The 17,418-nt window shown below is 44.4% G+C and overlaps 1 protein-coding gene across 2 annotated transcripts in view; it reads right to left on the bottom strand.

Moving 5' to 3' along the window:
• The window catches only part of MARCHF10 (membrane associated ring-CH-type finger 10), an 82,432-nt gene that overhangs the window by 38,375 nt on the left and 26,639 nt on the right, over positions 1 to 17,418 (bottom strand). For both annotated transcript variants that reach the window (XM_028520916.2, XM_036033536.1), the window contains exon 4: positions 4,071 to 4,242. In XM_028520916.2, the coding sequence (XP_028376717.1) occupies positions 4,071 to 4,242 (172 nt within the window). The remainder of the gene's footprint in view (positions 1 to 4,070; positions 4,243 to 17,418) is intronic.

Below are 17,418 nucleotides of genomic sequence, written 5' to 3'. Positions count from 1 at the left end.
TAACCCCCTTGTCTGGCTGGTGAGGCGGGTAATAACTCCCTTTGCCGATGAGGAAACTGAGTTTGGAGAAGTTGCCAGTTCACGTCTATAGCGCTATGAAGTGGTGGCTTACGATTCTGAGCCAGGACCTCCTGCTCTGGGCTCTGTGGCACCCCCGAGCCCCTCTGCCTTGGAAGCTTTACCATAAATGGGCTGTGAATTATGACAATCTGTATGAAAATGGGAGCATCCGCTGTGTGGGTTGTTTTCTGACTTGGGTAGGTAACTTGGAAAGTTGTTGGGCGCCAGCGGGCTTGCCTGGGAACTGGCTGACCTTGGCCTTTCAGATAAAATCTTCATCAGAATTTATTTGCAAGGTGGGTTATGGACATTTGGAATCTGCCTCAAATTTCTCTTCCAAGCTCCTCTTCTAGTGGATGTTTCCCAATTCAAATGAGAAGAGTTATTTTAGATGTTTATCTTTATAGATGTGAATTTGCTGCTTTTTCTTAGTTTTACAAAAACTTGTCTTCATGATAAGCCACTATTAAGCTGAATAGGTTTTGCTACTCCTACAAATCTGAGTCGGGTAATAACTAACATTGAACTCAGTAAGTGAGGATAATTTCGGAACGCTTGGCTTTGTTTTAAAGGGCAAGATTTTGGAAGCAGGCTCCCAGTTCTCCATCCAGATCCGTTTTCCTGGCACGTAACTAGGGGACTATGCCCACACCCTAGGTGAGGACACAGGGCACCCTTACTTCCCGTGTGCCCGGCACTGGGGTAGGGTGTGCTTAAGGACTCCAGGAGCCAGAACCCCACAGCACAGTGGCCTCTGGAGCCTCTGTGTGTCCTGGAAAGGAGAGGTGGCTCCTGTCCAACTCAGACTGCAGCTGAGAGGGAAGGAGTCCGGGAGCCTGAGGCCACCAACTCCCTGCCCTTCCCTGTCCCCCTGTACGCGCCGGGCCTGCTGACTGTTCCACTTCTTACTTGATCATACAGAATTCCGAAATCAGAACGTGTAATTTAGCTATGCTTTTTCTCACTCTGTATTGGTGTTGCCCTTGATCATGAACTAGGATTTCTGAGTCAGTTGCACATCAGACCTAGCTGGGTGTTGACCCTGCCTGGATTTTCCATGTCTTTTTGGAGATAAAGTGAATCCCTGGCTTGGTAAATGCTTTCTGATCATTCCTCTCTTTCCACTTGGTGTTTTTCTTTGGAAATTCAGGGTGTGGTAAAAGTGTCTGGACTTGTATTTTTGTTGGGATTTAAAAAATTATAACTCTGATCTTTGGCAAAGGAAAAGAAGATTGGGGGGAGGTGGACAACATTCATACAAAGAAAACAAAGTTTTCTAGTTCACTGTCTCTACTGATTGCTGCTCTTACATGCTAGACCCACAATGCTGCAATGTATTGGACAAGGGCTTATGGTGTCAGGCAGTATTTTAATGGCTGAGCACTCGATTTACTGTTTACTCTTCACAGCAATCCTAGCAGGTGAGATCTGTTTCGATCCCGTTTTACAGATGAGAAACTGAGGCAGGGTAAGTTACTTGCCCAAAGGAACATAACAAGTAAGAAATGGGGCTCAGAGGCTAATCCAGGCATTTTGACTCCAAAGCACTTGTTCACCCATAAACCGCACACCCCTGCACGGACGGAAAGAGTAAGGAGCAGTGCAAGCCGGCTCGTTTAGTTCCGTGGAATATATGACCTTAATTTAAAATGCGTGAGTTCTTTCCAATAGTGTGAAGTACAATGAGCATCTGATGCCTTCTCGGTTGTGAGTCTATTCGCAGAGGGCACGGATAGTCCCTGTGTTGTAAGTCGCCATTTTAGGGGCTCTGGGTGGCAATTCCCACGTAAGAAAAAACTCTTATGACCCGGGTCGTCGTTGTAGGGGTTTGCACCTGTGTCCAGCCACACCGCCAGCTCCGTTATTTCATCTGGTACGAGTCTGGCGTAACACTGGGAGGAAGGTTAACCTGTGAGACAGAGGTTGCAGAGGGAGTTCATCGTGTTTGATGCTTTTGTTTTACAAAGAATCTTTGGTCTGACTTGGGAAGAAGTTCTAGTGACTCACTGCCAACTTTGTGTTTGCCCCAAAATGCATTAGGAAAATAATTTCTCTATAGAGGTGCAGAAAAGCAGGAAACTACAAATTTACCTGGTGAATGGGGTCGATGTGTGCAGATAGTCCAGGTCCCAAATGCTTTTTTCCTGTAATACTAGGGCATTCATCTGAATTTTCTGAGTTGTCACCCTCAGCCAACTCAAGTTTTCCTGGAGAGACTCAGCTTAAATTCTCACCCTGTCTCTGGGCTCCCGTTTCGCTATGCTGATGAGGAAACTCTGAGGGGATCCGTAAGGGGGGTCTGCGCATATAAGTAGAATGGGTGTTAGCACACCCAGGCGGTGCTTTCAGTCAGCTCTGTGACCGGCCCAGTTTGCTGCACAATGAATTCAGCTTCTGTAGCGATGACGCTGGTCACTGGGACTGCTACACTTGCTGGACAGCCAGGCCACCATCGGGCTCACGTCCGCATGGTCTGGTTCGCAGCCTGGGGCCACCGTGTCATGTTGATGCTGGTGGTTTTTAAAGGCTTCTTATTACAAGTGACGTCAAATTTTATTTGATGATATTGATCTTTCTGCCAACTTGGCTGTCTTGACTAAACTTGGTGCTTTGCAATCTAGTAATTCTTCAAATTTGCTGTTTTATAAAATGTAAAGTGAATTAATTTATCCTCTTTGTCAGTGTTGTATGTTCCATAGGAGAATTTACATCTGTATTAATCAGACGAAATGAAGTCACTGAGTGAACCTGCCCAGTTCATTTTATAGTTTTTCTCCGTGGACGACAAAGCACACCATGTGAACAGCTACCGAGTTTTAGCAAGAAGGCTATGGAGTTGTATTATTTAAACTTAAATTCATTTTTTTTCCACTAAAAATTAAACATCCTCAATTCAATCCATTATAACACGTATTTTGAAATATTTGGGGAATGATCTTATCTGCCTTATTTCATTCTTTAACAGCTGAATTAAAAACCGAAGTCCTACTTAAAATCTTCAAAATGAGACATTAATTATGGCGCTACTCCCCCCCAACCCCATTAAGTGAGAAGAGAGTTGGGGCTTTGCCTGAAAGGACATCATTCCAGAAGTAAATTTGTTTCCTACTTCATTAAAAGCAATAAAATGTGTGTGGTTCATCCGAGAGCTGCCATTTTCTAGAGATGCATTAAGGCTTAACTGGATGGGTTGCAGGACACGAGCTCTTTAGGACTAGAAAGCACGTAGCTGTGACTCGGGAGTAAGTGAGGCACACGCTCTTTATGAATTCTCTGGCAGTTGATCGGGATCACTTCTGTTGCTCTGCAAACAGAAGGCCAGCTTTTCCTCCCAGTGACCCCAGCTTCGCCATCGTTCCCGGGGGAGTGGAGTTTGCCCACAGATGTTGGCTCTGATGGGGATGAGCCCGAGGGACTCTAAACTTTCCGTTGAATTTATCCCCTTTCTGGATACCATTAAATCACTCGTGCCTTAAGCAGTGGACTGGTCTTCGCTTCAAAGGCAGCTAAAGAGTGACTTATTTACCGAATTGCACAAAAGGGAGGATTTATCTAGCCCCTTCCCTCCCAGAGAGGACAACCTCAGAAGTGGAGGACTTTATTACTCTCTTTCTTGGCTATAAATTATGCCATTCAGATGCTCATGAAAGCTTCTCTTCATGCTCTTGCTTGAGTCATAAAACTTGATACCTGGGGCCAAATGCCTTTATCCACACCCCTCTGCCCCCAAGAAGGGTGAAGAAGATGAAAAGGCGGTAATTCTAGGCAAGCGTCACACAAAAGCCAATGATTGGGCAGAAAATGTGGGCAGTAGAGACAGTTCCTCTGCATTACCCACGATATTCTCCTAAGTAGATTTTACTGTTTGCACGAGATCGCTGGCCCCTCCAAAACCTGAATTGGCCACTTGGAAAGCGCCGGGTGTAACCAACAGCACTGATTCGGTGCTGGTCATTACCATTGACACTGGGATTTTTGAGTTTGTGGAAGTTAATAAGATAGCAACTCACCTGCAGAGGTTTTGCTGGGGCCCACGTTCTCTGGTTTCTTTGTGGTCATGGTGCTTTTATCTTTTTGCCTGACGAATGTTTGGTCGATTGCTGGAAGCCTGGATTCACACTTCACTGCAGAATTTTTGACAGCTAATTTTGGTTTGGCTAGAGGGTCCTCCTCACCAGAAGTCTACGGAAAATGAAAGGAGTTTGAGACTCAGTGGCCTATTAAGTCATTTTTGCTAGGCGGAGGAGAAAAAGACAAGCTGGACGCAGTGACCCCTCCATCGATAACTCTGCAGCAACCCGCCATGCATGGTCCCTGTGCCCCTTCACCAGCGAGATGTTGATGGACTGGGCGTATCAATTTAGAAACAATAGCAAAGCGAACGAGTCTGTGTTGTAGAGCGTTATAAAAAGAAGGCACATTTAGTGGGCTATCTTGTAGAACATTATGAAAAGACTGCATCTCTGACCCTCAAGTAATTTGTTGACCAGTAAACAGCTCACGTTGAAAGCTGCATAGGAAAGCAGGAGAGACTATCGGTGCTTTTAAACTTCTTGCTGTTTGTTATCTGAACGACTTTGGGGGTGGGTGAGGAAAAAACTTCCTTGTGATAATCATATCCTTAACAATAAAAAGGACATTTAGATAGTGTGTTGGGGCTGAATAAGTCAGACCTCAGTTTAAATTCTGAATTGCTGGGCGTAACATAAGACAGGCTAATCTTTTAAAAAAGTCCCCTACCTGTCATTCTGCTGTAAAGAAGTCAGTGTAAATCTATGCATAGACAAATCATGGTTCCTGCTGTGTCAGAATATCTCCACACAGCCTTGCATACACAATAAAAGTTACCCAGGCATTCAACAGCTTGTATACTTTGCCACGCTTCCACCCACCAAAGAAAAGATGAACACAGTATAAATGGCTTATGAGAAACCTGGTCCTGAAGGGTGATTTAAGTCCTGCCTTATGTTTTAGGCCCTGGTGTTAGTATGATTTTCTAGGCGATACACTCAGCAACAAACAAAACCACAAGCCTTCCTCGTACTTCCCCACCCTCCCCACCAACACACACCGGGAATTCCAACACTAACGCTACATTTTCTTACACTGTGTGTTAGTCTGGTATTGGAAAATGCAGCCTTTTGCAGACACAGAATGCTAAATTAATACCCGCCTCCCCTCCCCAGCTGTGGCGATTTGTATTGATCTTCCTCATCGGTCTCTCTGACAGTTATGGCATTTTCATTTCAAGGCTTCTGACTCAGGAAAATACTTCGACTGGCTTTGAATTATTGGGTGCAACATAAGACAAACTAAACTAAAAAATCCCCCTACTCGTCCATCTTCTGTAAAGAAGATCAAATCTACAGGTGGACAGATCGTTACCCTCCAAGACTGTAAATCATGTCTTGTAATTTAGGGTCTGGATACAGCCTTCCAACAAATAATTATTGTTTCTCCCTACATTTTCAGAAAACAGACCACCCTCAGATAAAGGGACAGGAAAAGGCAAGGACATAATGAATTGATTGTTCTCTTTCCTTTTCGATTCCGGAATTAAATAGAAATCCTTGAAAATTATTCTGAAATGTCAAAGATGAAACATGAGGTCATTTTTGAACACAAAATAGGCTCTCCATTCTCAGAAAAGGAAATGTGGCCAAATTTTAATTACGATGCCTAAGATTGTCAGGGGCAAGAAGAACATGAGCGGGCATGGGACTGCGTCCCTTCCACAAACTGCCCCCCACAAAAAAGCTCACAAGAGTGGGTGGAGACATCTTTGCTTGCCTCAGGCAATGGGGAACTGACAGGAGTTTGTGACGAGACTTTATTGGATGGGGTGCTAAGCCATGTTTATCTTCCCTTTCCCCATTCATTCATTATGCCATAAGCCTTTAGTAGAACCAAAGAAGTGACAGAACGCTTGGCTGATTAGACCAGGCCTATTGCATATGGAATTGTGCACCTGTGTTCTGCATACGTCCATCTCTGGTTCCTGGTTCCCTCAACCTTACCTCCAGGTGGTAATCATTCAGGGTCTAGAAACTGCAGCTGAGAGTGGGTGTTTTGTCAGTTAGTGACTTAATCTAGAATGGCAAGAACAATAATAATACCTGTGAACGTGCCACTAAATCTTTTCATTGAGGAATCTTAAGCAAATGACTTGGAAACCTTTTGTGTCTTCTCATGTACTCAACCATTTTCATTTATCCTTTCTCATGTAAACCCATCATATTTCTGGGGAGGAGGATCCTTGGTGGGGGTTGGGTGTGGGGGGAAGTTTTTAGTAATTCATTCTGGCACTAAAGTGTGGTGTTTAAGACTCAGAGTCCAGCTTCCTTAGTGCACCCTGGCTCTTTCATGTGCTATTGTGTGTGACATTGGGTTAGTTCCTCTCTGCATCTCAGATTTTCTCACCTGGGAACAAGAGTATATACCGGTTGGTGGTTCCATGAGGAATAAGTGAATTAAGATATGTTTGTAGCACTTAGAATAGTGCCAGGCAAATAGTAAGTGCCATGTAAGTGCTGGCTTTTGCAGTCAGCCATTAATTCATGTTCAGTCATTGCAAAGATTAATGACTGAATGTTATCCACTGTTGAAACTGGAACTCAAAACCCGAATGAGAATACCAATGGGATGTTCACCTCTTCCACAGAGGTGTGAACGGAGAGGTGGGTCGGTTCCTGCAATGGGCTCTTCGTTTCTTCTGAAGGCGATTTATGATAGCCTTACAAGTAGCCAGTTGAAACTGACCTAGTCTTAAGAAAATACGGTGCAATTTCTGTTTTAGACAGTAAAGCTCTACTGGCCAATATTCAACAACATTTAGGGATTCTCTAACAATAATCATTATTTTGACTTAAAGTTGATTTTTAAACTATGTTTTTTCATCTTGTGATTTTGAGCAGTAATTGCGATGTTCACCCCTTCCCCCACGTGTTCCTCAGTTAAAATGCCATGTGGAGGTAGAGGCACCAGCACGTTGCTGCTTCTTTGGGGGAAGAAAACAAGCTCTCTCTTTCAAAATCAAAGCCTGAAACACAAAAAAATAAAATAAAAACACGAAACTACTGATACATGTGTTTACTTTAAGTTCCCTATTGGTAATTTGATGAGAAAGTCCTAATAAAGCCATGTTAACTAAACAAAATTATTATCGAAATCAATATTTTCTGGAATATTATTATTTTTGTACTTAACATTTTCCAAAGATGCCCAATGTGTGCCCCTGGCCTCATCCATACTAATGTAAGAGATTGCCGTGCCCGGGGCTGGGCTCTCCTACGTTTGCTCACACCGGGAAAAGAAGGGGCTTATAGTAGGGTGTGTGAGCAGCCCGGGGCACTGCAGTAATGACTCAGTAACTTGAGTTACTAAGTTCTAGTTAGACTCCTGGCAAATGGAGAACCAAGGGTTCCTCAGGGATGTGAGATGACTATATATATATATTTTTTATTTTTAGAGAAGGGGGGAGCAACATCGATTTGTTGCTCCACGTACGCATGTGTTCACTGGTTGACTCCAGTGTGTGCCCTGACTGGGACTGAACACTCAACCTTGACGTACCGGGATGATGCTGTAACCAACTGAGCTACCCGGCCGGGACAGAATGACTAGATTCTTGAACTGGGACCGAATAACGCTGAGTCTGAAATGGCAGTGTGGCCGTGAAGAGAGATGATCGGAAGAGCCAGGGCACTGAAGCAGCCGTGGACAGAAAAGATGGAGTCGCTTTCCAGTTCTTTTCGGATGGTTCATTTCCAACCCCCTGGGGAACTAGTTCTCCACTGGCAGGCCCCGCCCCACCCCAGGGTGTGCCCCTGAATCCAGATGGACATGTGCAGAACCCATTTTTGCCATGTGTCATGTGATGGACAGCTGGGCTGAGCGGACCTGATGACACAGTGGAGATCAGGGCATGACCTGCTGTGGATGAGAGAGAAGAGGCGAAGAGCAGTGTCAGCCTGGTGCCAGAGAAAGACCGTGTGTTTCTTACGTTTGAAAGAAATGTAGTCTCCTGCGGTTCTGAAAGAGAGTGATGGAGGCAGTGACCCTCGACACTCAAACACAGCAACATGGAAAGCGTGGCCGAGGGACTGTGGATACAAATGAGTATTTTCAGAGAACTGTCCCCAAAGTCCACATTCAGATTGTGCCTCAAACAAAAACTACCTTGGGGAATTGAGGACAGCTTGTATAAATAGCATTCTGGATAGGATGCATACCTTTATGTGTTCGAGAAATAGAAAGTTAGCGTACTCTGTGCAGAGTGCTGTCCTAGCGCAAAGTGGGCTACATTTTCTCTCTGAAAAAACTCTAAGAATAGCAAAGCGCTTCACATGTTCAGGATAATTTTGAGCTTGTCAGAACTGTAAACTTGAACAACAATTAAATACAGGAATTACTAACCTTTATAGGCTTTTTTTCATGACTCAGGCCCCACCTACCCAAATGAAATGGTTGCTTAGCCCCATTTCTCTCTCCCACCTGAAGACCCAGTTGCCAGGTGGGGCTGACAAGACCAGGATCAGCAGCGGAAGCCCTCACTCTCCATTTGCCTCAAGATGCTTTCAGGAGTTAGCTGGGCTGCCGTGTGCATGGATATCCTGGGTGCCTGTTTCTACCACTGACTTCTGTAGAGAATGCTCCTGCCTCCTCCACTCTGATTCTCATGCTAGCAAGGTGGAATGACCCAGTCTGGGACACTGATCTGAGAGCAACAGTAGCCTCAGTGACTACAGTCTTTGTAACACTGAATGACCACTGGGTCTGCTCCCTGAAGAAGAGGCACGTGGGACTTCAGAACATAGACCGTGATTACTTTCCATCCCAAGGGAACGGCCTCTGGGTGAGGCCTAGAGCTAACCCCTGGCGTTCTGCGGAAGTCACTGTCGGTTCACATGGGTGGTGACCACATACTTTATATTTTGAAGACAAGTGTGTACAGTGTTCTCTGGGACAGAGTTCTGTGTGGTGGCAGCAGGTAAGGAGGTGATGTGGCCAGAATTGTTGGGTTTCAAAAATTTAAACAATAAAGCATAGTGTTTAGTAACCGGCTGAGGCTACTCAGCTGGGTATGGGTTTGCTACAAGTATGTATTTCTCTTTCTTCCTTTATCTCAATTCATATTCTCCTTTTTAGTGGGGAGGAGCACCTGAGGAATGCAAAAGAGGGGATCCATCAGATAGGTCTCACCCATTAAGATACCTCCTACTCAAAATAATAGGTCATAACACATGGGAATTAATTGAGAAGCAAATGCACCTATGATGTCTTCAACCCCATGCTGGGCACTATGAGGGAATATAAAAACAAGACGCTTACCATAGGAGAGATAAGGTTAGTACTATGCCAGCAAAACGCAAAATAACACTCGATGAAGGAGTACATTGTGTGGCACCAATTCTAAATTTCAAGAACTCAGAGAAAAGGTGAGAAGTCAAGCGAAGTTTCGTAATGGAGGTGGTGTTTTCTGGGACCTGAAAGGTATGTAGAAAATGGCTTAGGCTGCAGGCAGCTGTGTCAAGGCAGGGATGGAGCAGGAGGTGTGGCAGGATCCTTGGGCAGTGAGGCAGGTGGCAGAGCAGAGGTCTGGGGAGGAGAGGTGAGAAGTGAAGCTGGACGGCAGGGTGGGGGCAGATTGTGGGGGCCTCTGGGATTCAAGCAAAGGCTTAAGACTCAATGTGTTAGAGAATGGGGTCCGACTGAAGGTTTCTGAGTAGAAAAATGCCCGAGGTGACATTGAAGATGAGCGTGTATGTTTCTTTCAGGGGGAGAACACAAAGCATCCTGCAAATTGGCCAGTGAAATCATCTTTCTGTAGTTTCAATGGCTGATTTTTGGAGAGTGTAATTCCTTTCTTATTACAAAAGAATTGCATGTTCATAATGGAAAAAGACAAGCAGAAAGGAAAAAAATTAAAACATTCAAAACCCCATTAACCTTGAAATTAAAACTGCAAATAGCTTGGCTTTACCCCCCTTTAAGGACTGTGAGGGAGACGACTAGCTTTCCACCAAAATCCCTTCTCAAGTGATAAGAGCTGAGGCTGGGATGTGGCTGCCTGCCCTGAACTGGAAGGTTCGGCCTCCCCTGCAGCTGCAGGTGGCCTCAGGAGTAAAGTCGAACCAGTGGCATGTGAGCCAAAGTGATGTGTGCAGCCTGCTTCAGAGGTAATCTCTGGTCCTGCCCCTCTGCTAGAAAGACAACAGCTTTGAAAACCATGTGTTGAAAACAACGAAACCATCATCAGCCCAAGTCTCTGAAAGTCCGAGTGGAGGAGAGCTGCCCACTGATCTGGTTCATCCAACGGACTGTCGCAGGTGTAGGAAGTAAACTGTCTTGATTGAGTCATTGCATTTTTGGTCCCTTTTTTTATAGCAGCTAACTTTACCCTACCTTTACCCTATGTTTATGTAGATATATAAATATTTTTTTACAAAACGATTTCACTTCATACAGTGCATCAATACATCCCTTTTAATAATATTTCAACCTTTGACAGTTTTTACATCTACAGAGAAGTTGAAAAAATAGCACAAATAATACCCAGTTTGCTTTATCTCTCTCTAGATCTTTTTCTGAACAATTTCAAAGTGACTAGACTTCATGATATGTCACCTCTAAATACTTTAATGTGCATGTTCAATAACATTAGACATTCTTCTCTCCTAAAAAGCCGCAATGCCATTATATGACCTAAGAAGCCTTAATAGTTCCATAACATTATCTAATATGCAGAGCATATGCAAACCCCAATATTCCCAAAGTATCTTTTTTTTGTTTGTTTTGTTTTTTAATATATTTTATTGATTATGCTATTACAGTTGTCCCATTTCCCCCCTTCTCTCCCCTCCACCCTGTACCCCCCTCCCACCCACATTTCCCCCTTTAGTTCATGTCCATGTGTCATACTTATGAGTTCTTTAGTTTCTACATTTCCCATACTATTCTTGCCCTCCCCCTATCTATTTTCAACCTACATTCTATGCTACTTATTCTCTATACCTTTTCCCCCTCTCTCCTCCTCCCACCCCCCTGCTGCTAACCCTCCATGTGCCCTCCATTTCTGTGGTTCTGTTCCTGTTCTAATTGTTTACTTAGTTTCTTTTGGTTTTGCTTTAGGTGTGGTTGTTAATATTTGTGAGTTTGCTGTCCTTTTACTATACATGTTTTTTCTTTATCTTCTTTTCTTAGATAAGTCCCTTTAGCATTTCATAAAATAAGGGCTTGGTGATGATGAACTCCTTTAACTTGACCTTATCTGAGAAGCACTTTATCTGCCCTTCCATTCTAAATGAGAGCTTTGCTGGATAGAGCAATCTGGGTTGTAGGTCCTTGTCTTTCATGACTTGGAATATTTCTTTCCAGCCCCTTCTTGCCTGTAAGGTCTCTTTGGAGAAATCAGCTGACAGTCTGATGGGAACTCCTTTGTAGGTGACTGTCCCCTTACCTCTTGCTGCTTCTAGGATTCTCTCCTTCGTTTTTACCTTGGCTAATGTAATTATGATGTGCCTTGGTGTGTTTCTTCTTGGGTCCAACTTCTTTGGGGCTCTCTGAGCTTCTTGGATTTCTTGGAAGACTGTTCCCTTTGCCAGATTGGGGAAGTTCTCCTTTATTATTTGTTCAAATATGTGCTCAATCTGTTGCTTTTCCCCTTCCAATTCTGGTACCCCTATAATTCGGATATTGGAACGTTTAAAGGTGTCTTGGATGCTCTTAATCTTTTCCTCAATTTTTTGAATTCTTATTTCATCATGCTTTCCTGCTTGGTTGATTCTATCTTCCTTCTGGTCCACTGTATTGTTTTGAGACTCATATTCCTTCCTTTCACTATTGGCTCTCCTCCGCGTGTCTTCCTGTATCTGTTTTATGGTAATCTGCATTCTTTCATCTAAATTTCGTCCAAAATCCACCAGTTCCGTGAGCTTTCTGATCACCAGTGTTTTGAACTGCGCATCTGATAGATTGGCTAGTTCTTGGTCGCTCAAAAGGATGAGTCCTGGGGGACTGATCTGCTCTGTTGAAAACATAGTTTTTTGTTTTTTATTTTTTGTTTTTTCCCCCTGTCTCTCCTTTTTTTTTTTTTTCCAGCCTGGTTGCTCTTGTTACGGTGGGGGGCAGAGCCTTAGGTGCTCACTGGGGCTGGGCACCCCAGTCGCTAGATTGTGACGTTATATGTGGGGGCGGGGCGGGAGAAAACAATGGCGGTAGTTCCGTTCCCCTGGACTCAGATCCTTGTCTGGGCTTCTGGGCCGCGAGTTCTGCCCTGGTCCACAATTGCTGCCCCTCTGGGTCTGCCAGCCGCAGCTTGCGTACTCAGGGATCACCGCTGCCTTCTTGCGCGCTGGATGGCTTTTGCGCCGAGTTCGCGCCAAACCTTCCCCCAACCTCTGTGTGCCACCGACCCGAGCCAGCCCCACGCCCGCCGGCTCGTCTTCTCCTACCAGTCCGGATGAACGCGTCTACTTCAACTTCTTGGCTGCCCGACTTCCATTCAGATAAATCCTCTGCCGGATCTGGGTGTTATTCTGATAGTAAATTATTGTTGTAAATTATTGGTTTTCTAATCTTGGTTGTGCGAGGAGGCACGGTGCGTCCACCTATTCCTCCATCTTGCCGGAAGTATCCCAAAGTATCTTTTAAGCTTTTTGTTTTGATCTATGATCAACCAAAGCACGTGCACTGTGTGCGAGTAGGTCTCTTTGGTCCTTAGCGCTCTGTCCTTTTTTGCTTTGTTATGTTTTCTACTGTTTTGAAGAGTCCCAGACTCACAGAATAGTCTATATTCTGAATTTGATTGATTTCTCATAATAAAATTTGGATTATAATTTTTTGGCACGGATATCCTATAGGGGGTGTGGTGTCCTGCTTTATAACATCACACCGGTACTAGACAATGCTATTTGGTGATGCTGTTTGTTTATCTCTGCGGTCAGGTGGTGACTGCCAGATTTCTCTAACGTGAACCCCACACCCTTTTGGTAATTGGTAGGTAATTAATAGGTGATCTATGGGATGACTCTCAGTAGCCTATTTCTAAACATTTCACCCAATGATTTTAGCACCTTTTGATGTGCTTTGCCTGGATTGATAATTACAGTGGAGTAGCAAACAGATTTTTCTAATTCTATCATCTCTTCTACAATTATTAGTTGGCATTCTTCTCTGAAGAACTTCCCCTCCCCTTTATCAATTATGTATGTATCTATGGATGGATAGATCTATTTAATTTGTTATCATTATGGTCTCAAGGATATGTTTTATTCAATTACCTCATGAAATGTTTTTGATGCTGAAATTGTACTGAGCATGGAGAGCGGAAGTTCATTCAACCTGGCACTTGACTTGAGGATTTGAGTACTTCTTTGCTCTCTGGTGCAATAAATACCATAGTCTCTCCTTGTGCTTCACCTACCTCAGAACTGGAGTCAGCTATTTCTCCAAGAAGCTCTAGCTTCTTTTACTTGAGAGTGGTATTTAGAGACCAATGTCTGTGCGCCAGGTGTGCTCATTGCTACGGAGAGGCATTGTTCTGGCATTGTTCCTAAACCCTTTCAGTGGGTTAACTAGAAACATGTGCTTTTAAACACATGTGTTCATAGTAATATTCCTAGTTACAATGTAATACAGTATGGGTTACACTGTAATACAGTATCCCCTTTTTATTTTATATTTATATCTCTTGTCTATTTAAAATCTTTTTTCCTTAATTATGTTAATATACTTTATTTGTTTTACTCTGCAACAAACATGAAATAATTTCAGAATTACAATATAAATATTACTGAGTAAATCACTAAGCAAAGTATTATTTCTTTGACATTCTCTTTGTCTTTAAAATATATTCTTCATTGTATGGGTCCATAATAATTCTTTTTGTTGGTCAGGTAGGTTGCCTCCACCTTTTCGCTATTGTGATAAATAGTGGCATGGTGAATGTCTTTATATATTGATGCACATCTTTATCTCTTTAAAGTCACAAAAGGGGGAATTTATACTGCTCAAGTATCACAACGATTAAAAAATTTTTTTCTCAAATTGTCCTCCAGAAATTCTGTACCAAGTTACATTTCTAGATGCACATAAGAATGCCAGTTTCTATGTAAATTTTCCAACTATTATCTTTTAAAATGCCTTTTTCACTTTGGGAAAAGATTATAATTTTAATTTGTAACTTTAGTTACAACACAGGTTCGTTTATTTGTCTCATCTATTTAGAATGTATATTCCATCTATTTATAAAAAGGGTCTGAGATGACTTAGAAGTTTGAACTCAAGCAGTTTTTTAGAAATGGAACAACAAAAGCAAACTGATTTATGGAGCAAACACTGAGAAGAGTGGTGGCCTCTGAAGGGGACGAGGGTAGGAACTGATGGGCAAGGGGCACGAGGGAACCGTGTGGGGTGCCAGGAACCTGACGGAGGTTTGGGTTACATGGTTATATCCATACATTTGCCCAAACTCATTGCATAGCCCTCTTAATGTGTGTACAGTTCACTGCAGGTCATTTTTACCTCTAAAACCAAAACTGGGAGAAAAACGAACAATCAAAACCACAAAAGTGTGACTACATGTGTTGGGCTGTGGGAGTGATTAATGAGTAAAACAAAGAAAACTTTGCCCTTACAGAGCTACAGTCTAGGTGGGGAGGCAGACATTTTGGTAAGTAATTATTCTATAAACGTAAAATTACAAGTCATACTTTTAGAACAGAGGAAATAATGGATGGTCAGAATAAGATGGAGCAGAGGGGTCTGGATCCAGCTGGGGGAAGGAGCAGTTGGGGAAACCCTCCCTGAGGAGGTGACCTGGGCTGGGATTGGAGGCATGGTGGGAAGGCTCAGTGAGTATTGCAAGAGGAGGGAACAGCATCTACCGACTCCCTAGCAGGAGGGGGCCTGGCACCTAAGAGGACCCAAAGGTAGTGTGGATGGAGCACAGGGCTGGGTGGAAGGCCAGCTTCCACAGGGCCTCATTGATTACAAGATGTACTTTGGTCCCCCTTCCAAAAGCCAAGGAAAGCCACAGAAGGGGGTTAGGAGGCAAGTAAAGTGGTGAGTCCCAGTGATGGTATCACTTCACCTGTGGTAGGAAGTGTGGGACTTGGGGGCAGGAGTGGAGGTGTGGAGCCTTGTTAGGAGGCCTTCTAATAGCAGGTAATAGCAGAGAACAACACACAGGTGCGTGAAAAGATATTGGGGAAGTAAAATTGATAGGACTCAGTGATGCATAGTGAATATAAGGGTGAGGAGGAAAGGGAGTGTCAGATTCCAACAATACAAACGAAAGGGTGAAGGTCTTCCTTTGGCACTGGGCCTGTTGCATTTGAGATGTCTCTGAGACATCCTCGAAGAGATTACTGAGCAAACAATGGAATATTCAGATCTGAAGATCAACAGTGAGGTTTGAATAGGAAATGAAGATTTGGGAGTCACTGGCAGATAGCATCTTGATGAACTACCCTAAAAAGGATATGGAGAGCAGGGCTTCTTGGGGACAGGGCATGACCTTGGATGGGGAAAAATTACATCTGTTTCCAACAATGTCTAACTGAAATCTAAGCATATTTTGCATTTACGAGTGCAGGCAACAAGCCACAGCAGTATTCACGGTACCTGCGATTTTTGTCACCAATAGAAATCACAGAGATGTTCACATTTCATTAAGTTTGTTGCAGATGTCTCAAAATACCCTTTATGCCCATCGCTTGCTATTTAATGTGCTAATAAAGAAGCACATACATTACTGAATCACAGATTTCTAAAAATATTTTGATGAGTATTTCAATAAAAGTGGTTTCCTTTTTATCTTGGGTTTTTTTCTTTCCATTTGAAAGTATTATTCTGAGAAAAGGATCTAGAGAGTTCACCATTGTGCCTAAGAGGTCTGCAGTACAACTCTAGGATAAAGTCACCAGGCATGGACTGAGGAGGGAACCAAGCCTTAAGAAATTCCAGGACTAGGAGCCAGAGTGGAGGAGCAGGAGACACTGGAGGAAGCCAGGAGAAGACTATGGCTTCACAGAAGCTTGAGGCGCAGTGTTTCGAGGAGGGTCGAGTGGCCCAGCCAGTCAGAGTGGCCGAGAGGTCAAGGACTGTGAGGACTGGAAGAGACGTGCTGTGTTCGGAGACAGGAAGTCATTTGACAAACAGCCATTTCTGTGGAAGGAGGAGCGTGGAAGCCAGATTGGAGTGGGTTGAGGAGTGAGTAGGAGGTGGGGAAACGGAGTCAGTCGGTGTAAATAATTATTTTGAGAACTTTGGCTGTGAAGAAGAAATAAGTGGAGGGGATGTGGGATCGAGGAAGGGCTGTTCTGGGTTTGTTTGTTTTTTTTTTTTCCTTCCATTTTCGGTAGGAGACCTCAGATCACAATTAAATGCTGCCGGGAAGCCTGTGGTAGAGTTGGAGATCCAGGCAGAGAAGGGGTGGGGAGCGCAGGTGGAGAGGTGGTGAGGAAGGGAGGGGGAGGGGGAGTTGTGAGCTGAGGGAGCTTCTGTCTGAGGATGGAGAGGTTGAAGACTGGGGAAACAGAAGGTTTGAAGTGGAAGAGACTTGACTAGGGAAACTGGGCAGTATCGAGGAGTCCTAGGAGGTTGTTGGCTGTGACCCTTCAGGGGACCGTTTTCTAAAGTTGGGTGATTTTTCTCCAGCAGTTGCCAGTGGCCTGGGTGCAGCCCAGATACCAGGAATAGGCGGTGGGGGGGGAGGACGCGGGGTGGGGGGGGGGGAGGTTGGCAGAGAGGTGTGAAAAAAAGACAAAAGGCAAGGGAATTAAGAAAACCAAGCACAGAATCTGGGCTGCTTAGGAACAATGAGAGGGCAAAAGGAGAGGGACCAGGGCAGCAGAGGCTCCGGAGAGGCGGCAGGAGTGTCCCAGAAGTGGATGTGCGGGAGGCTGGTGCCGAGCAGTAGATTTCAGAGCTGGAGGACTTTGGGTGGAGGATGTTGTCTAGGGTGTGCCGTGGGTGGTGAGGGTGGCAGAGTGAAATGCAGGGGACACTTAAGAAGCTTGGGAACTGAGGAGCTAGGGTGTGGCTGGACTAGCTGGGTAGATGCTGAAGTCGTTGGGACTGTGGCAGCAGATTAGGACATGGGTGAGCAGAGATGGAGCCACTCCCAGAGTCTTCACTGAATAACAGAGACTGGCCAGGTGACAATAGGACAACAGTGGGGTGTGGGGTGGGGCAGGGGAGAAGGTGGAATCAAACAGATAAGCCTCAGTGGACCCGTGCTTCCAACAGAGCCTGGGGAGCAGTGGTCTGGGAGCAGCATGGGGGAGCAAGAAGGCTGCCCTCCTGCCTCCTGACCCTAAGGAAGGGGTACAGGGGGAGCTGCAGGAGGGAGCTCCG

Source organism: Phyllostomus discolor, chromosome 8 (genome assembly GCF_004126475.2).
Source record: "Phyllostomus discolor isolate MPI-MPIP mPhyDis1 chromosome 8, mPhyDis1.pri.v3, whole genome shotgun sequence".
In the NCBI taxonomy this organism is placed as follows: domain Eukaryota; kingdom Metazoa; phylum Chordata; class Mammalia; order Chiroptera; family Phyllostomidae; genus Phyllostomus; species Phyllostomus discolor.
The sequence above is the reverse complement of the archived record's forward strand: the minus strand, read 5'-3'. Positions and strand labels throughout refer to the sequence as shown.